We start from the raw sequence: 20,413 nt of genomic DNA on the forward strand, positions 1-20,413 counted from the left end.
TCAGCGAGTTCCAGGCCAGCAGGGCTACATAGTGAGACCCTGTCTCAAAAAATCCCCACAACAATAACAATAACAAGAACAAAAAGACCAAAAAAAAAACAAACAAAAAAAACAAACCCCAGAAAAAAGAGAAAACAAAGCCCCAGGCCACCGGAGAGGCTGTTTCTGGCTCCTGACCCACCCTGGGGGCTCCTTGGAAGGGTCCCCGCCCAGAGCTCCTGGGACTGCTTGGCCGCAGGGCTTTGGGTTAGTTCTGTGCAGCACCGGGGACACACCCAGGCCGCGCGCACCCCCGCCCCCGCGGAGTGCTGCTGCTGTGCTGGATTGAGCAGGGCTGCTTCCCTGGGCTTGCAGCTGCGGGAGCGCCTGGTGACTGCTCGCCCCGGCACCTCACGGCCTCTCCTGTCGCTGCAGACCGCTGGGCCCGAACTGCCCCGTCCCTGGCTCCCCTGGCTCCTGTGTCTGGGCCGGGCCACCGCACCCCCCTGGGTAGCATGTGTCTCTGAGCACGAGGCATCCGCGTCTGCAGAGAGGAGCAGAGGTGGCCAGGCTGAATCTGCTGCCCGGGTGCTGTCCCCGGAGTCTGGCTGCTGGGTGGTGGGCTGTGACAGGTGGGTCCTGGTGACAGGTATGCCTGGGCTCCTTTTGGACAGAATCGCCAGGTCCTGCCTTGTTTCCAGCCACATGGAGCCTGAGAGGTGGAGTGTGTGGGGATCTTTCTCCCGTCTTGTTCTGTTACCCGACTTCAAGCCTGGGAACTGCACCTGGCCGTTATCTTCCTATCTAGTATGTGGAAGACCAGAGCCTGGCCAAGGCCAGGTAACTCCCCCAATGTCCCGGACCAAGAGCTGGCAGGGCCGGCCCTGGGCCGGTGCCATATTGGAAAGGCTGCCTAGGGGAAGCCTCTTGCTGCTCCGGGTCCTCGGTCCAAAAGCCACAGGAGACTTTACGGCAGCCAAGTAGGATGTAGGATGCACGTCGGGGAGGCTTGGCGGGCTGCCCCAGCCCCGGCTCTGAGCTCTGCTCCCTGCTGGGTCAGGTCAGCTACCACGACCTGGTGCCTGGCTGGGCCGATGCCCCCTCCTCACGCCCTACGGTGTGTGGGGGCTTTGGTGATGGAAAGCGGCTACGCCTCCTGCCAGCTGGGGCTGAGGGCATGCCTGCCTATCCCCAGTGGGCACGGGCTGCAGTGGGGTGCCCAATGAGCTGAGTGCAGCCCCACCCGTGGCTGCCACTGGTCCCTTCACAGGGTCCTCCCTCCCCATTTCTGAGCACTTAGAGAAGGGCACCTGGCTGGGACCGATGAGGGCCAGACACGGGGCTGCCTGGGTGCCACACAGCAGGTGCCCTCCGCAGTCCTGCACTCCCTGCCTGCATCCTTCGCCGTCCTGCGTCCAGAGACCTGGGGAAGGGGCAGTGATGAACCCAGTCCAAGGTGGCATGGGGGCTGCACCCGTGGGTTTGCTGTGGCAGAAGTCAGCTCAAATGAGATCTAAGCGAACAGGAAGCATTCTGTTCAGTGCCCTGAGGAGAAGGCCCAGGCTAAGTACTTCAGGTGCAGCTGCATCCAGGCACCGGGTCTTGGCAGTGGGCTGGTTGTCGCCTTTGCTGGGCTCTGTGCCTGGCGCATTCTCCTCCGCTGTTCTCTGTTGCACAAACAGGAGGTCCTCCTCAGCACCAGGGAGGGCATCTTGGCCATCACCCCTGTTGTCCGGCTGTGGTTAGAGTGGTCCTGACCGGGGGAGGAAGGTCAGTGCCCCCTGAGGGCCACAGTGCCATTCTCTGCCCTGTCAGAGCCACCCTCCCCAGTGCCCTTTAGGACTGAGGTCTTTGTCTCCCTACGTGCCCAGTGTCACAGGCTGCATGCCCGCCGGGATGGATGGACTCAGCAGCACCTTCATCCCTGGTGCCAGGCGTGGGGTCTGGCGTGCAGTGGGTGCTTGTGGACTGTTGAGACAGCTCCCACCTGAAGCCCCAGGCGGGAAGCAGAGCAGGGCAGGCAGAGGAGAAGGACGGTGCCCAGGTCCCATGTGCTACCAGCCCCGTCATTTATGGCGATGGAGACTCTAGGACTTGGAGGCCTGGTCCCCATGTGCCCATCCTAAAGTTCCAGGAATCGGGAAAAGGTCCTGCCTCAGCCAGCTCCACCCCTTGAGGGATGCTGGAAAATAATGCAGAGCAGGAAAACCCAGAGCAGAGCTAAGCCATGTTCCCAGAGCGTGCCCAGTCCTACCCGGTCCTGGGGCACAGCAGGCCCTGGCCGTTTAACCTGACTCGGGGAATAATATGTGAGTGTACGCCCCTCCCACCCCCAGTCACAGGCCCCCTGACAGTGTCCCCTCCTCTGCGCAGGTGCAGATCCAGAACCGCAGCCCCCACTGAGGAGCCTCCTGCCTGTGAGTAGTCGCAATATCGCTGTGGGCCCAGGGACGTCGCCCTAGGCATCGAGGGGTGGCCCTCTGGGTGGGTGGGTCCTCTCCAGGATGCTGGGGGTGCCTGGGCCTGTTTATTTACTTATTTATTTATTTGGTTTGGCTGGCCTTGAACTCACACGGATCCTCTTGCGTTAGCCTCCCGAGTGCTGGGATCACAAACGGTGTGTACCACCACACTCGGTTCTGAAATTTTATTTTTAAAATCTTAAAAGCAATGGGGGAGCTTGCAGAGTAGCACAGGGAATGCCCACAGCCCCGGTGCACTTCCTTGTCTTGGCCCCAGCCCCGCTCGCCCCTCTCCTCTGTGTTCTGTGGGAACCCTCAGGCCCAGGGCTTTCTGCTGAATCACTGGGCCCCCGTGGGCACCCCTTTACCCAGTCCTGCTGGGTTTCGCAAGAGTAGGGCCATTGTTTTATAGGCCCCAGCCAGGCATCCTGGAGTCCGCTATCTAATCTCCAGCCTTCACAACCGTGCTGATTACCTACTGCATTGCCTCGTTTGCTTTCAGTTCAAGGTCATGGTCGTCTTTAATGGCGTCTTCAGCTGATGTGGTTGATTTCAACCCAGGCAGGTCACCCTTTCATCCCCACCTGCAGCAAGATGTGGCCTGTGTGCCCTCTGAGCTCCAGGCCCAGGATGGGTCTTCCAGACCCCTGGGCCAGGCTGGCCTCTGTTTAGAAAACACCAGCCCTGACTGGGTATAGTGTCACACGGCTGTCATCCAAGCACTGGGAGGCTGAGGCGGGAGGATCACTGTGAGTTGGAAGCCATCCTGGACTACATAGTGAGATCGCATCTCAAAAAAAATGGCCCGACTCTGGCATCTTGGACAGAAATTTCTTCTCTGTTTTTGTAGTTTAAGGGTGGAACACAGCTCCTTGGCATCACTGGGGGTGCTGGTTGGGGAGGGGCTGAGAACCTGCAGGCCCAGGGGTGGGTCTGGCTGATTTGGGGCCACCTACAGAGTGGCCCCAGAGTTCTTCGGCTTGCTGCGGCCTGTGGCCAGACTACCTATTGCCCAGCCTGGGGCTCTGTCAACAGCGGCTAACCACGAAGATGTCCTGCACATGGGCTCAGGCCTGTGTGTGCCTGGCCCAGAGGCGGGGACAGGGCTGTGTCACTAGAGGTGTGGGTACCAGCTGCTCTAGAGCCCGCTCAGCTGGAGGGCTGGCTCTTACACTTTGGATACGCTGGCTGGGCACTGCCATAGCCTCTGAAGACTCTGGGAGCTGGGCACTGATGCCACCTGCACGGCAAGGAGGGAAACTGAGGCCTAGAGCCGTGATTGGCTCTTCCAAGGCCAGATAGCTCTTGGGTGTTGAACCTAGAGTCCTGATGTGGAGCACACAGTGTGAACACCCAGGTCTCCAGCTGATTAATGCGTGGTAGGGAGCCTGGGACAGGAGGCGCCTTCTGCCGGGTGGCTGGAATGTGCGTCCGCTCCTGGGTGGAGCCTTCTTCGAGGCTGAGGCCTCCCACACCTCCTCTGAACCCCTCAGAGCCTGGCCTGGAACCTGCTGAGATCCTCCTTCCTCAGCCTCCTGGGTACTGGCATCCAGGCCCGCACCACCAGGCCCAGCTTGGGCCTTCTTTGGCAGACGTGCTTCACCCTGGACACGGCCGATGCCAGGATGAGTGCACATTGTCACACAAGACCCAGTCACTCCCGGGGTGTGGCCCTTCTCCTGAAGGTGGCCCTCTCAATGGGTGCTGGCTAACCAGTTGGGGAGTCAGGAGCTAGGGGTCCCGCGTTTGGGTTCCAGCCCCAGGATAGCATTGTAGCCCCGCCCCCAGCCCCTGCTGCCAGGTGGCCTTGAGGTCAGTCCCTGAGTCTGTCCAGCCTCACCTTCCCCCCCATGAAGTGGACCCACAGAGGCCCCCAGAGGCACAGGACTTGGGTGGGGATGGGGACCCAACACCATCCCTGTCTGAGAGCGGGGTAGCCTCCATGTGTGGAGCAGCCCCGGGCACGTGAGGGTGAGGTCTGCCCTCCCAGGTGCCCAGTGCCTTCACGAGGAGAAGATGCTCCCTGCTCTCGCTGAGTAGCTCAGGTTGGCCTTGGACTTGGGATGCTCCTGCCTCAGCCTTCCTTTGAAGCAGCCAGGGTTGCCGGATCCCCTTACCCGGCTTCCATGTGTGCGAGAACCCCGTGACCTTGAAAATGCCACCTCCAGCCCGCACAGCGGGAGGGCCAAGCAGTGATAAAATGGGCTTGCTGCGCGTTATGAAAGCAACACGTTGTTCACGCAGAAGACTTTGAAAGGGGTGAGGTGCGGCGCAGGGGCGAGCGCGTGCTCGGGGCGTGCAGAGCCCTGGGGTCCGGTCCAGCACCGTGGAAGAAAAGAATCTGGAAAGCACTGAGAGTCTAAAGGCAGCAGAGCTCATCCGCGTTCCCACTGCCAGTGATAACCACGGTGTTCTTTAATACGCGTCATAAAAGTCTTCCTTTTTTAAATTTAGTATTTAGAGATGGAGTCTTGTCCCATGGCCCAGGCTGTCCTTAACTCCTGAGCTCAAGTAGTCCTGCCTCAGCCTCCCCTGTAGTCAGGGGCACAGGGCGTCTGGCCAGACATTTCATTTGGAAATAGGAGCCGCAGTGTGGATGTGTGTGGGAGCCTGATTTCAGCCTCCCTGACATTCTTCCGGGTTAAAAGAGAGGTTTGTTAGCTCCTGACTTAGATGTTTTTAAAAAGGCCAACGGCTTTTTAGGCTTGTGACTGCGTGGTGTCCCCTTGGCTGGCCACACCCCACGGTGACAGCCAGGAGACTGCAGACAGCTATGCAGGTGAATGGGTGCTGCGTATGTGGGGAAAACCGTCTTTACCAGCCCAGCTGTGGGCTAGGGGCACAGTCTTCGGCCCCAAGTCCTAATGTGTTGGGCAAACCGTTTATCTAATTAGTCCCTGGTGACGGGAATCTACCGGCTGTAACTTCTCTCTGGTCTAATCCCTTTCTATTTTTAATTGTAATGAAACACCGCACACGATTGACCACCCTGACCTTTTTGCTGTGTTTTAACGTTTTGCGGTGCTGCGGCTAGAGCCCAGGCCCGTGCATGCCAGGCAGTGCTCCCTGCTGAATCGCCCCCGACCTCTGCTTTCCACCCTGAACCGCTTCAAGGCGTAGCTCAGCATTGCTAGTGTGGCCAGCATGCTGAATGTGGCAGAGAACGGTGACACGGGTGCGTCTGTGAGCAGGGTCCTTCCATGTCGGTGTCCCAGCACACCGGAGTCCTAGCCCAGCAGGGAGGCACCTGTGCTTCCTTGGTCATGGGGGCTCGAGCCTGGGCTTGGACATGGTGAGCAAGGCTGCCGAGGGGCTGCCCATCCCTAGGGCGCCTGATGCACGTCCCACGTCACGAACACGCAGGGCCACCCCTGTTTCCGTTCCAGCTCCACGTTGTCTGTGGGCTTGAAGGGGGTGTCACCACCAGCCGAGGGTGGGCACCTCACCAGCTGTGAGGGTTAAGGAGGAAAACGCGAAGCCTTTGTATGTGGCAGTGCACAGCCCTTCTGAGCAAGTGTGGCCCATTGTCACTCGGGCGAGGGCACTGTCCCATCTGGGTGCTCCCGCTCGGGCAGACGCGGCACTCGCAGCCCTTGCTTGGCACGATCCTTAGGTGTCTGGTCCTCAGTACTCCACCAGCACTCAGGGCCGGCCCCACAGGGATAGCCAGGAGCTGAGGGCTCGGTGAGGACCTGGGGTGCGGCGTCTTTGAGGAGAGGTTTCTCAGAAGCTGAGAGCTGCTCCTGGAAGGCGGCCCTTGCTCCTATCCCCAGGGAGGATGAGTCTGGACACCAAGTACCCACTACAGGGCTGATCTCTGTCTGTGTCCTGTAGTCAGCCCTGCCCCATGGTCAGCTTGGTGGCACCCACAGGCTGCCTGGGCCTTGCCACCAGCACCCAGAAGTGGTTCTGGAAGACCCCCTGCCCTTGCGCCCCTCCTGACTTGGGAACGGGACTCTGATGCATGTCTTCAGGGCTGAGTTACACAGGGTGTTGGCCCCTGGCCACCCGCAGGGGAACCTAAGCCTGGGGCCACATAACAGGAAGAGGCCACCACCCATGTGAGTGTACAGGTGGCACCCACTGTAAGGGACACGGCTTGGGAGGGAGGCGGTACATCTATGGCTGCATGACCTCCGCAGGGAAGTGGAGGAGGGTTGGACAGTGACCTCAGAGGCCTGCGAGGAGGAGGTGACAGTGTGTGGCTCCGGGAGCATGTGGTCGTCATGTCCTCTCATTTCCCGAGTGTCCTGCCTGCACCGGGTGCTTGGTGCACTCAGGGCAGGGCTGCCAGGTCAGACACGGGCCCCAGGCTCAGGACTTGGAGACACAGAGCTACGGTTGGTGCGCTGTGTCCTGTGGTGGCTGCTGCCCATGGCAGACCACTGCGTGTCAACCGCTGGTACCTTCTCCCTCTGGGCAACAGAGGGCTCGGGGGACCTTGGGTCTGGTTCTGATTGGGCCACAGGTGTGAGGGAGGCAAGGGACAGGGGATGCGTGCCATCATGGGGACAGGGCTGCCTGGCTGGCCTGCCCACCCCCCCCAGAGCTGCCTTCAGTGAGTGTCCCCAGGTGGCAAGGGCACCTTGGGAGGTGACAGGGTCTCTAGGAGGAGGGTCAGAGGGCGGGCTGGGGTTTGGGGTTCTCCGGATGGGACAGTGTGCCCACATTAGCTGAACACCCCGTCATACCCTCCTGTGCTGCCTGCTGGGCTAGAATGTGCCCCTCCAGTCCCCAGGCACCGTCACAGTGAGGGACCCCACCGCCTCTCATTTGTTTAGCATCTGCTGGCTCTGGCTCCTGAGGGGCACCAGGCCACGCTTACTTCTTGCCCACCTCTTCAGGAAAGGAGGCCCAGAGGGCATGGGGACGCCAGGGTCACACAGACGGCAGGTTCCCTGCTGCCACCTCCTGGCTGTGCCCCCTCCCCTGCCTAGCTCAGTTACCCGCAGCAGATGAGGCTGCATGGAGCTGCCAGTCACTGGTGCTTGAGGGAGACATGGCTTAGCTTTTAGAAAGCTTTTCTTTTTTTGTCTTTTCTTTTTGAGATAAGGTCTTGCTCTGTAGCCCAGGTTGACCTGGATCTTGCAGCAACCTTCCTGTCTCAGCTTCCCAAGGGCTGAGATGACAAGTAGAGTGTCACTTCTTGTTGTGTCCTCTTAGTGATGGTCGTACCCAAGGGCTGCAGGATGACTGGTCACATTTGTAAGATGACATCTCGCACTGAGAGAGATTGCGCCAACATGTGACCTCTGGCACCTGAGGGCCCAGCCCAGCTGTGTCCTCAGTCAGCGGTGGGGATCTTTCCCTTCCCTAGGGCCCTTTCAGTGGCCCAGAAAAGTTCCTATTTACCGCTGGCAGCTTTGGGAAGCAGGCAGGGAAGTCAGGGTGATCCTCAGGCATCTGAAACCCAGCATCAAAAACACGACCTTTGAGCCCTCGAGAGCCCTGGCCTTGTGGTGGCCCAGACCTGTGTGGGACCGGGGACCCAGTGATTTGCAGCCTGGGGGGCCATGACACATCCAGCCCTGAAGAAAGGGTGGAGACGCTGGGGGTCAGGACACCCGAGTCCCCTGCCCACACTACCCTGCCTGTCCTGAGCTGCACCCCAGCCCCTGTGGCTGCAGAGAGCTCCGGTGACAGGGTGACAGCCATGCAGCGGCACAGGCAGGAGGAGAGGACCTTCTGACCCGGTGAGGCTGGGTGCGGCCTCACTGTGGCCACCGTGCCGTGTGTAGTGGCCCTGAGTGGTGCCGGTGACCTGTGTCCTCACCTTGTGGCCCCAGGTGCTCTTCGGGGCCGTGTGGTTTAGGTTTCGGTGGGCGACGTGGTTTAGGAGCTGTCATTTGGCTGGAAGGCAAAGGGGGAGTTGTGTGTGGCCACTGTCCCCAGTCCCCAGGGAATCCACTGTGAGGGGACACCGGGCTCAGGGAGGCTCGCGTGGCTCAGAGCAGGCAAGGGCCTGTGGAGGATGGGCTGTGGTGCTGGTCTGGAACAGACCTCAGCTGTAGTGTCTTTGTCCCCGCAGGCCGTGCCGCTTCACAGAGGGCACAGCGGAGCCCCCACCCTGGTGTGACGTCCTGGGGTCACTGCTCACTGCTCCGAGGTGGCGGGTGGGGGACGCGGTGGGAGTGGGGGTGGAGGAAGTGAACTTGGGACCACGGGACTTGAGAGGGAGTGAGAGGGGATTGAGGGGTTAATGTAGAACTCGGCCACCAGGGTCAGGAGGGACGGTGACCAATAAATAGGTGAGTCAATTAAAGGATGCTTTCTCACCTATTTATAGAGGTGGCCTAAATCGCAGGTGCCCTGGCCCGGGGGGAGGAGGAGGCTTTTCTGTGGCAGCTGGGGGTGGGGGTGGGGGGTGTGACTGTGTGGATGGTTGGGCCGGGGGCTGGATGGGGCAGGGAGGGGCCGTGGAGGACAGCCCCAGGTTCCACGACCGAGATTAACCTCAGTGCCACCCCCTTGGACTTTATCCACCTCCGTGCTCAGCCAGGCTGAACGTGAGAAGCTCTCTCCCGGCCTGGTGGGCGTTTAATGATCACTCCTGCTCACCTGTCCAGGTGTCTCCTCACAGGAGTGCCAAGTAGGAACTGCTGAGCTGGAGGCCTGCAGGGTGCAGGTATGGTCCAAGCTGACACTTGGATTCTAATCCTTGCCAGGGATTTGCAAAATGACAAAGCAACTTCACCACCTCTGCCCCTCCTGCTCCTGCTGGGGCAGACTGAGGGCTGGAATTCAGGCTCAAAGGTCCTAGCCTCAGCACCTTGATGAGGGTTGTGGCTTCCTTCCTTGTGGCCCCGGTCACATTGCGTACATCACCCAGCCCACCAGGTGGGTAGGGCTGGCCCTGCAGTGCAGCACGGGGGCAGCTGTGAGGTCAGAGCCAAGGCTGTGTCCTCCTTACCTGGGACGATAGGAGGCAGGGAGCAGTCACCCCCCCAGACTGGTCTAGGAAAGGAGAAACCCCCGCGGTGGGGTCATGCCTGGTGCACAGCTGGCCGTGGGCCCCGGCTCTCACAGTGGGAGGCGTGGAGGCAGAGGGTGGCCGTGTCGTCAGTGCCAGGGACAGGTGCCCTGCCCCAGGCCCTGGCTGGCTTCCTGCAGGAGGCACAGGGTTGGGATAGAGGGGCAAGTCCCACTTAGCCCTGCAGGAAAGGTTCTTCCCTGCCTCCTCCTCATCCCCTTTTATTTTCTTATTTTCAGACAAGGTCTCCTGAAATTGCCCAGACTAGGCTCAAACTCTTGATCCTCCTGTCTCAGCCTTCCAGAGTGCTGGGCTTCTGGGCATACCCACCACTCCTGCCTTTGGGGTGGGGGTTCTCGTTAGCTGCATTTTGTGGGAACCCCAGTCTCTGAGGGAGGTGGCCAGAGGGAAGCCCCCGCCAGGGGCTGGGACCTGCGCTGCCACCAGGGTCACCACCTCCACTGCCCGGCAGCCCAAGCTGGCTTTGCTGTGGGCACTGTGCACTGTACCATAGGAGGGGCACTGTTGCAGCCATGTTTGACAGAAGAGGAAACTGAGGCACAGAGCAGGCTTCCCAGCTCGCTTGGCAGCATGGGGTCACAGCGCTGGCCTAGAGTTGCTGGGGATCAGTCGGCAGCCTGGGGACTTGTGGGAGCCAGGTGCCCAGTGAGGCCTTGTGGGGCATCAGGGCGGCAGCTGTGGTCCTCCCGACGCGCCTGCCCCACAGCGCAGCCCCCATCTCCCCTCCCGTGCCTATCTGTTGGGTGCCACTACCCCGACCAGGCACAGACAGGTCCCCCCAAGGCACCCGGCCCCCAGGAGGCCCCTCAGATCCTTCATTCCCACCCTCATCCTCAGTTAGGGTCGGAGTTGGGAGAGGCAGGGCCATGGGGGGGGCGCCCCGAGTGGCAGGGTGGGCTGAGCAGCATGCGATCCTTCTTCAGGGCTGCTGTCCACCTGCAGGAAATGCCCGGCAGGGCTGCACTTGGAGTTTAACTTAGCAGAACTTGCCCATCCTGAGGCGGTGAAGTCACTTACCCTGTCACTGCCACCATGCGGGTGCTGTTATTGTCCCCACACAGTAGTTGAGGGAACCTAGGTACACAGAGAAGGGTGTCCTCACCTGGGACGTGCTGCGTGTGGCCGTGGACAGTTGGGACCTGACTGCAGCGGTCACCAGGCCCCTGTGACCTTGCCCTGCCCTTGGTCCCTGCTGGGGAGCAGGTGATGCCACCCATGTCTTGCTGCAGGGAAAGGTGTCCTTCCCAGCCCGGGCAGCTGCGGCCAGGTCCCCGCCTCCCTGGGACTGTCTCTGTGATCTCCGTGTCCCCCCTTCTCCCAGCCCATCACCCTGTGCCCAGTCACCTTGGCCTCGATTTCTCCATTGTGGCGGCTGGGTCCTGCGTGGGACCTGCTGTGTGCTGCTTGCAGTGGCTCCTGAGCCTCAGCCTGGTGACCTGAGAACAGGGTGGAGGTGGCTGCCCCACGGGGCATGCAGCAGAGAATGCACAGACATCTGGGTGCCCCCAGGTTAAGTTCCTGTGCTGTCTTTGTGGCCCTCCCAGCCTCCTGAAGCTGGGTTCTCAAAGGACTGGCAGGTCCCGGGTCCCTGTGCAGAGGGCACACGAGGTCCATGGGTCCTGCCAGCTGCATGTGCGTCTTATCACGTGCCAGATTCCTCCGGGTCCCAGGAATGTTTCCAGATGGAGAACTCGGAACCTTGCCCAGGTTGCCAAGCGCCTGCTGAATGGGGGGTGCGTGCGAAGGAAGGGAGATGCAGCTCGAGGACCAGGCCACAGAACTTGGCGCAAGGCCAGGCTGCGAAGGTTATGCCAGGGAGGATGAGGAGCCCGGGGCCTCACACCAGCAGAGGAGGAGCCTGGTGCCGGACGCTGAGCACAGAACGGAAGGTGTGGCGATCTTGGGTTCCAGGTGGAGAATTCAGAGATCGTCTCCAACCGGCCAGCAGCAGTTGGGGTCTAGTATGAGGAATGGTGGGGGGGGAGGTCGGGGCACCTGGGGCAGCGTGGCTGCTGCTATGACGCTGTGTGACAGGCCAGGTGGCCATGCCCTGTGTCCCGGCTCGGCCTGGGTAGGTGGAGACACTGGGGTGGCCCATGCAGAGAGAAGTGCCCCGTCCCCAGGTATGAAGCAAGCTTTCCCTTCAGGGCCCCCCTCTTTCCAGCCTCAGTTCCCCGTTGGTGAAGCATGGTTCCTCCTGACCTGCGGGGCGTCTGATGTCAGGACCTCTGCGTTGTCATCGCTGTTGTGGCCTGAGCCTAACCATGTGTGGGTCTGGGCACTGGCCTATGGCACCCCCAGGAGACATCCAGGGAGCAGGCTGGGGAGTGGATGCCGTACCCCTAAAGATCTGGGTCATCTCAGAGAGACAAGCCTGGCAGAATCTGGGCATCTGTGGGGGCACCGTGCCCAGGGCCAGGAGTCCCGGCCACTCCTCAGCTCATTCAGCCGCCGGCTGGTGTCCTGGGCCCCAGGTGTCCACCTGCTGGACTTTGACGCACGAGTCCTGTGCCAGGTCCAGCTGATGGTGGAGGACGGCTGTGACCAGGCCGAGGGAGAGGATGCACAGCACACGCGGGGCGGCCGGCAAGGGGAGGAGCCCGGGCCCCGGAACAGCTGCGGCGGGCGCGCTGTGACAGCGTCCTGCCGCCCCGGCCACTCAGTCCTGGCACCATGTGATGGCGCTCCCCTGAGCCAGGGTGAGGTAAGGGCGTGTGAGGAAGGAAGGGGGCCTTTCCTGACCAAGGGAAAGAGGAACCGGGTGCACAAGACAGAGGCTGTTGACAAACAGGGCAATGCCCAGCCTGGGGGGGAGCGGCCTGGCTGGTTTCCACAGAGCTTGGTGACAGCAGCGGACGTGCCCATGCCCCGAGTGGCGGTGTCACGGGGTAAGGGCCCCCCCTTGCTTTTTGCAGCCCCCAAGGTGCTCTGGGTCCTCAGCATGAAAGGGGAAGTGGGGCAGACGCTGAGTCTCCGGGCCTGTCCAGGAAGTGCCCCGGCTCCTGCCTGCTTCCGGGGTGGCGGGGAAGTGACATGGCGAGTTGGTGCCTGAAGTGCCGCTGACTCACCCTCGCTCTCTGGGTGGGCGGCCACTCGGCCCTTGCTTTGAGCTGTCATGGTCCAGCCACCGGGGATGAGAGCCTACAGCCTAAGCTCCCAGAGCGTGTCGCCATCACCTGGGTGATGGTGACAGTGACAGTGATGGAGGTGGCCCCGCATATGCCCTCAGGCAGCCCCCCCCATCCCTCCCCTCCCCTCCCCTGGCCATCATCTCTGACGCAGCGTCCTTGTTGTGTTACTTCAGCATTTGGGGGTAGGATTGTGGCCTACGACAGTGGTGGCTCTTGCCCCATCAGCCGTGTCCCCCGCCCTGGAGGGTGGCTGGCCCCATGCTGCCTGGAGCATGTGAGGCCGTGGGGATCTCCAGCTCTCAGACGCTGCTCCCGCAGATCTCTGCCACACACTTCCCTACGGTCAGAAGCCCAGGCCCCCAGCCGTGGTTGCACAGGCCGGGCCTCCTGCGTCTCTTGTTTGCCGTGCCAGCCACCCTGACTTGCTGTGGCTTCTCCACTGCCCGTCTGAGTCTCTAGGGCCTTGGGCTGGCGCCTGGCTCCTCAGGAGGGGATTGAGCGATCAGAACCCCTGCTGAGATCTTGAGTTCACAAGGGGTCGTGACGGGGCTGTGGATGTGACCCACATTGTGCTCCCTCCTGGTATTTCCCAGAGGCCAGGCTGCAGACTCTGCTCGCCCACTGCCTCTGGCCGGCACAGCTCAAGGGGCCCCTGCCGGAAGTCACCTGGGACCTGAGATCCCTGGCCAGTGGCCCCATGTGCCCTCAACCACGAGTGGTGGCAGGTGAGGCAGCACAGGCGCAGGCAGGGCTGTGGCCTGGGGCTGAGTGGCAGTGGCAGGACGGACTGTGCTCTGGAGCAGTCAGGCCAGCAGAGGGGACGCTTTGCCCAGGCAGAGACAGCCTGTCCCCTGTCCCTGAGGTAGCTGCTGAAGCCACTCCCTATGGGCCTCACTTTCCTTAGGACCAGAATGTCCCCCATTGTTTTCAGCTTTGTTTTGGCCAAGAGTGTGCCCAGCTTCCTGGCAACCTCATGGGGCCCTCCCAAGGGGCCAGCCAGAGGCTGGCATGTTCAAAGTGCCCCCCCCCCGACCCAGCCCCCATAGTATTGACACGGCAAGTGTGTGTGTGTGTGTGTGTGTGTGTGTGTGTGTGTATGCCTGTGCCCTGGGGTTCTTGGGAGCATCTACGTTCAGGATCTGGTCCGAGGTGGATGCCAGCCTGGGCGGCTTTGAGCTGCCCTCTCTGCGCACCCCAACCCTGTCCTGGGCACCCAGCCTTTGCCCGCCAGGCCCCAGGAGGTCCTGGGCTGTTACACTTGAGTTAGCCTTTTCTCAAAACAGATGATTAAAGGATATGGACCACGTGATCCAATTAAATGATTAAATCTTTTGAAGGTCTACTTTCTATGACAGAAAAAAGCTTCAGTTTTTTTTTTTTTTTTCTCCTTGATCTGGAGCTGTATGGAGCCCGGGTTCTTGTGTGCTAGGCTGGCGCTCAACACTAGCTCAATGTGCTTACCCAGCAGCGCCTGTTGAATACTCAGGGGGCTGGGGTGGCACCAGGAACATGCAGGTTGGACGTCACCAATGGGCCCGCCCTCCTGGGAACCCAGGAGCGCCTCTGGGCCACCAGGCACACCCTGTGCATAGCACCACCCTTCCTGCAGCCTCCTCCCCATCCCGTGGTGTCCTGTTCCTGGCCTGCTCCCCTGAGCCTGGTCCCCCTGTGTCTGCTGGCCTGGCCCAGTAGCTGGCTCATTAGAGGTGCAGGTGGCACATCAGGGGTCAGCAAGGAGGATGCTGAGGGCCGGAGCAGACCTGGGAGCTGTTCCCTGCTCAGGGGTTTGACTGGCAGTGTGACGTTGGTGAGTGAGATCATCTCTGGCCTCGGTGCAGAAGGGAGATGGGCAGCACTTGAGGAGGTCAGCGGGGTGGCCTGGCTCTGCACAGGGCCATGTTTGTTCTGTGTATTGAAGGTGGAGCGACGCTGTGTGGGGAGGACGCTGACCGAGTGGTGTGTGTGAGCCCCTCCTGTGCTCAGCCCTTTGCTGTGAGGCCTGGCCTTCTGAAGTCCACGGCCTCACGTTTCCAGGGTGCAGGGCCTTGTCTTTAATCACAGTCAGGACACTCAGGGTCCCTTAGCTGGCTCTTCACGTGGAGCCCAAACCTGGTCCCAAACCCGCACCGTTTCTTCAGCCTGGCACAGTGCCTGCCACGCATGCTGCACACCCAGCCGTGTGGCCCTTGTCCCCAGGGCCGATCACTTGCCGTGTGTGCCCTGAGCTAATCTGATGGGGTGAGTCTGACTTCCATCTCCAGATTTCACCAGATGAGGAAACCGAGACCCAGAGACACCATCACTTTCTCAGCCCCTCTTCCCAAATTTGAGGGTTTGATGGGCAAATAGGAAACCGTTTATAATTAGTGCAGCCCAGTGTACTGTACTCAAAAGTCTGCTACTTTTTTTGTTTTGTCATTAAAGCCAAGTCTTACTCTGTAGTCCAGGCTGGTCTAGGGCTTGCTGTGTAGCCTAGGCTGGCCTCAAACTTGCAATCTTCCTCCCTTAGCCCCTTGAGTGCCTGCATCACCACCCCTGTCCAAAATGTGCTTTAAAACTGGTGGGGAGCAAAGAAGTGCCCCACCATAAGCCCACGGCCTTGCTGCTTGGGGCTGAATGGGGCTGCATTTGTGCCAAGATTTGGCCAGGCGACCCGCTGCAGGCCAGCCTTCAGGCACAGCTGGATCTGGCTGCTGGCAGGGAACAGAAAAGTGAGCATTTCCAGCTGGGCAGTAAGTCAGGCTCTGCCAGGGCCTCTGTACAAAGTCTCCCCTAATCGCTAGAGCTGTAGTGACTGAAGAGGAAGCTCTTAAAATGGGGAATTATAGCTGTCAGCCGCTACAAAATAACCCTGGGCTGCGTGCCAAGGAAAACAGGTCATGTCTACAGGGCCAGCAGGACGCAGCCCAGGGTGGCGGGACCCTGTGATTCTCTGGCCCCTTGAGCGGCCCCTGGTGGGGGCCACTGGCCTAGCAGGGCGACTGCAGAGATGCTGTCCGGAGGTATAGTTGTCACAGGGCCTCTGCCCATGGCCTTACCTTCAGCAGGACAGTGGTAATTACGGCCCTAGAGATGGCAGGGACAGCTGGCCTGCCGCATGCCACTCGCTCTCCAAGTAGCCTCGTGCAGCCTTCTTGTGACCCTTGTCGCCCCCACGGTGCAGCCGGGGATTGGGGACCAGAGTAACTGAGCCAGGTGCCTGAGGTCAGCAGCTAGGAAGAGGCCTTGGCGTCTGGGTTGGGACCAGCAGCAGGGACAGAGATGGTTTGGGGCCACGAGGTGGCCCTGAGCCCACTGTGTTCCCATTACTTTAAGTGGCTGCATGGGGGGGGGGCATGTTGCCATGGTGATAGGAGGCAGGGTGTATGTGGAGACCCACAGATCCCAGTTCTTTCCAGGTTGTGGTGGGGTTTGGAGGGCACCTGAGGGAGGCAGGTGACTGCAAGGGTCTGAGGCCTGGTGCAACCCCGTGCACGTTACTCTTCAGGGACAGAGATATCCCTGGGTCCTGCATCCTAGACAGCAGCTGTGAGCCCTGCAGAGCCTCCTGGGTTCCCAGGGAGCAAGGGGGCCATCCAGCCAAGCAGGCCGTGGGTGGGGGTCCATGTTTTACTTCTGTTTTTTTGCAACAAGGTCTTAGAATGTAGTCCAGCCTGTCCTCAGACTCACAGGGATCCTCCTGCCTCAGCCTCCTGAGTGCTGGGATTACAAGTGTGCGCCACCACGCCCAGTGGAGGGGGGGTCCTTGTTTCCTAGGAGACCAGAGTGTGCAGTATTGAGGTCTTGGGGAGCTCCAGAGCTAACTCCCACATTTTCTGAGGGTTATCTGAGTGCCTTGTGGGGGGTGGGCAGAGCAGGACCCTCGGCTCCCCCAAGAAGCAGGTTGGGCCTTTCCAGTCCCACTGCCTGTGTGGTCGGGGGCCCCCAGCCCCTTCCCCAGGGCACAGGCAGCACTGAGGCCAGGCTGACCTTGGGATGTCCCCGCAGCCTGGAGACCCAGGCAGCATCCAGAAGGGTGGGCCTGGCCCACCTTGGGCTGTTCCTGCACGCGTCCCACATCCTCCAATTATGTGCCCACCCTGCTGCCACAATGCCGCCTGCCCGATAAGCATCAGGGGGCGCAGGTTCTCTCTGGAACAATGCTATGCCTGGGCTATTTTTGCAGTGGCGTGGGCTGCGGGGCCCTCCTGGCCCCGCGGGAGCCGGGAGAGAAAGGCGTGCGGATGCCCCGCCAGGCAGAGGAAGGGCTCTGGGCTCCAGGAAGCCTCCGTCTGCTCCCCGCCAGACAGTGAAACAATTGGGGTCCCCACCCGAGCGGGAGAGGAAGGAGGCGTGGGGGAAATGCGGTGTTGTGCTTTTGTGCCGCTGCCCCTTGGCGCAGCCCCTGGGGCCTGGCTGCACGTCCCTATCCACCCCCAGGTCCAGGCACCCGCCTGGCCGCGTGTGCCTGTCCCTGTCCATCCTGCGGTCCAAGGCTCTGAAGCTGGTGGCTCACCATGTGTGTGCACAGGTGAGGGGCTGGGGGCAGGGGCCACTTGGGGTTCACCTGTCCAGCAGTACCTGCTGGCTGCCCTCCCACACCCGGCACAGCACCAGGCCCCTGGAGCGTGGCTGTGGGGTGTGTCCTTGTCCCCACGCCTCTGCTGTGGCCCAGGAGTTGACGTTGCCTAGAGCCGATGCACAGGCCATGTCTTTGTGGCTGGAGCTGCCTGGCACGCGCGTGGTGGTGCTGTGGCTGCTCTGAGAGGTGGGAACCCCGAGGCCCTGACCTTTCTATGTTCCAGAGACCCTTGGTGGCTCAACTTTTCTCTGAAGTCTGATATTTCAACGTTGTCCATTTTTCTTTGCTTTCTTTTTTCTCCTGTCATACTAGGGATTGAATCCAGGGTCTTTGTACTGAGCTACCTCTCCAGCTATTTTTTTTTTATAGCTGTTTTTATTGTTTTTGAAACAGGGTCTTGCTAAGTTGCCCAGGCTGGGCTTGAACTGAGGATCTTCCTGCCTCAGCCTCCCACAGTGCTGGGATGACAGGCATGTGCCATGACACCTGGTCTTCAGTCACTAATTAGGATCAAGGAGACGGACAAGTTGTGACCAGGGTTGTGTGGTGCCGAGTCAGCCACCTTGGCTATCACCATCTCAGCCTGTGGATCTGGAGGCCAAGGCCCAGAGCGGAGCAGCTGTGCCCCCTTTGACCCGAGCTCCCACCTTGCACGATCTCTGCCCTTTGGGGGTCAAGCCCTGATGGCCTGTGGGGTGGGCAGAGGGATGGATGGATGGGTGGATGGAGCTTAATAGGCCCCACCCAGGGCCTCCACATCGCCCGTGCCAGGAAGGGACACCACTGAACTGCAAGGTGCTGCGGGGGGCTTCTCGGGCTTCTCTGTGAAGCGCCTGTTCTTTGTGCTGTGGACATGTTCCTAAATTGCACACACCCCTCACAGGCGTCCATTCCTGCACTTGGGTGGGAGCTCCATTTCCTGGTGTTGTAGACTTCCTGATCGGAGTCCCGGGATCCATCCTGCTGCTCACAAATAGACAATTCTTGTGGGCAACCTTGAGGCCTTAGTGAAACTGGAGTGGGTCTTTTAAAAAAACTATGTTAATTTCAGTTCATTTTGAGAGTCTCACTGTGCAGCCCCGGCTAGCCTGGAGTTCACAGTCCTCCTGCCTCAGCCTCTAGAGTGCTAGGACTCAGAAAGTCAAGTTTGTCTGTGCCTGGCCGCAGCCTCAGACACCTGTTGTGTGGAAGGTGCTGGGGCGGCCTGGGCCGCTGAGTTTTATGGGACACGATGGCTTCACTGGGGTGTGGGCTGTAGCTCGCTGTTTGGGGTGACGGATGTGGCATGGACTGGGAGAGGGGACGCCCAGCTTCCCAGTCCCACAGTGGCTCTGCTGTCCCTGTCCCTGCAGAAAGCACAGCCATGGCCACCAAGGAGAAGCTGCTGTGCCTGAAGGACTTCCACAAGGACATCCTGAAGCCATCGCCGGGCAAGAGCCCAGGCACACGGCCCGAGGACGAGGCGGAGGGCAAGCCACCGCAACGTGAGAAGTGGGCCAGCAAGATCGACTTTGTGCTGTCCGTGGCAGGTGGCTTTGTGGGCTTGGGCAACGTCTGGCGATTCCCGTACCTCTGCTACAAAAATGGTGGAGGTGAGCAGGGCCCTATTTTCCTCCCATCAGCCTGCTGTACCCCTCCCCCACCAACCTGGAGGGTTTTCTGATGTTACCAAGCACCATGCACAGCGCTGGCTTCTCTGCACCCCATACATGGGAAGCCAGCGTCGTTGCTGTAATGCAGAGGTATCAAGGCAGAAGACACATGTTGAGACATGTTACTTTGTAGGTCTCTGTCTGCTCCGGTGTGGGGGTTTTGGGCTTTTCAGAATGCTTTGCCTGAGGAGGGCTCTGGGCAGTGCCCTTCCAAGCTGCAGACGTGGTGGGGGACTGACCATTACAACCCAATCTCTTAATCCTTTTAATCCAGGACCTCTCTGGAGGTCCTGGCCCCAGGGGATTGCCCTGGGAGGGCTTCGTGGGTTCCCAGGGGCAGAGCACACACCTGGTGCCCATGGTTTTTCGGGCTTCATAGAACCCTCTGAGCCCATTAGTAGGTGCGGGTAGGGGGCCTAGAGAGGATGCACCCTATTGGGCAGTGGCCCCTGAGGTGGTCTTGCTAGAGGAGGTGGCAGGGAGCATAGGCACAGCTTCAAGACTCTGCAGGTGGCCAGGGAGCTGGCAGATCAGAAGTGGAGGCACAGGAGGAGGTGGCGGGGTGGGACCACAGCGCTCCTTATCCTTCACCTGCTCTGTGTGTCCGCAGGCGCATTCCTCATCCCCTACTTCATCTTCCTCTTCGGGAGCGGCCTGCCTGTCTTCTTCCTGGAGGTCATCATTGGCCAGTACACCTCCGAGGGTGGCATCACCTGCTGGGAGAAGATCTGCCCTCTCTTCTCTGGTGAGCTCACATGCACAGGGAAGGATGAGGCCGAGGCACCCTCTGTGGAGCTGCACAGGGCAGGGTCATGGAGGATGGGTCAGGGTGGGTGGTGCCTGGCTCAAGGCAGCACCTCCTCCCTGGGACATCTGGCCAGGTGGCTTCTGCCTGGGGTCAAGTCCCGTGTCCTCCCCTCCATAGTCAGGTGGCCTTGGAAGTGTCACTCTGACCCCAGTTTCCTCATCTATTAAGCACAAGCGATGCACTTGTTAGGTTGCTGTGCAGATAAAATAGTATGACTGTTGAAGTGCTGACTGTACTTAGTAAGCACCACACTCATGGTTGTGCAGAGTCCTGTGCTTGGTACTAAAAATGCACTCAGATAATCACTGTTAGGACTTAATTGGGAAGAATGGGAATATGTGTGAGTCGCTTCATGCATCCATCCACCTACCCATCCACCCACCCATCCATCCATCCACTCACTCACCCACCCATCTATCCATCTACCCTTCCACACACCCACTCATCCATCCACTTACTGATCTACCCGTCTATCCATCCATCTATCCACCAACCCACCCACCCATATACCCATCCGTCCATCCATCCATCCATCCATCCATCCATCCATCCATCCACCAATCCACCCACCCTTACACCCACCCACCATCCATCCATCCCTCCATCCTCCATCCACCAACCCACCCACCCTTATACCCACCCACCTATCCATCCACCCATCCCTCCATCCATCCACCAACCCACCTACCCTTACACTCACCCACCCATCCATCCCTCCCTCCATTCATCCACCAACCCACCCACCCTTACATCCATCTATCCATCCATCCATCCATCAACCCACCCACCCTTACACCCACCTATCCATCCATCCATCCATCCATCCACC

General features: G+C 60.2%; 1 protein-coding gene and 1 long non-coding RNA gene across 6 annotated transcripts in view; one reads left to right on the plus strand and one right to left on the minus strand.

Moving 5' to 3' along the window:
• Positions 1–6,652: 6,652 nt before the first annotated feature.
• Positions 6,653–11,277, minus strand: LOC102005952. 4 transcript variants are annotated; one of them, XR_001234502.1, is made up of 5 exons: positions 10,777–11,277; positions 10,450–10,506; positions 9,000–9,294; positions 8,215–8,291; positions 6,653–7,844 (listed from the first exon to the last, which is right to left on the minus strand). It is a non-coding gene; the product is annotated as an uncharacterized LOC102005952 (long non-coding RNA). The 4 variants fall into 4 exon arrangements; XR_001234501.1 differs by having other exon boundaries at positions 10,450–11,277; XR_001234503.1 differs by lacking the exons at positions 10,450–10,506; positions 10,777–11,277 and having other exon boundaries at positions 9,000–9,098; positions 9,211–9,423.
• Positions 11,278–12,060: 783 nt separating this feature from the next.
• Positions 12,061–20,413, plus strand: part of Slc6a6 (solute carrier family 6 (neurotransmitter transporter), member 6) — a 32,327-nt gene continuing 23,974 nt past the window's right edge. The window contains exons 1-3 of one of the 2 annotated variants that reach the window (XM_005387064.2): positions 12,061–12,136; positions 18,477–18,716; positions 19,387–19,521. In XM_005387064.2, coding sequence (XP_005387121.1) covers positions 18,488–18,716; positions 19,387–19,521 — 364 coding nt within the window. In that variant the 5' untranslated portion in view covers positions 12,061–12,136; positions 18,477–18,487. Of the gene's footprint in view, positions 12,137–12,246; positions 12,321–18,476; positions 18,717–19,386; positions 19,522–20,413 lie in introns of those variants that run through there. The other variant, XM_005387062.2, reaches the window with a different exon arrangement.

The sequence above is a fragment of the Chinchilla lanigera genome, unplaced genomic scaffold, assembly GCF_000276665.1.
Source record: "Chinchilla lanigera isolate Chin_1 unplaced genomic scaffold, ChiLan1.0 scaffold00028, whole genome shotgun sequence".
NCBI classification, from domain to species: Eukaryota; Metazoa; Chordata; class Mammalia; order Rodentia; family Chinchillidae; genus Chinchilla; species Chinchilla lanigera.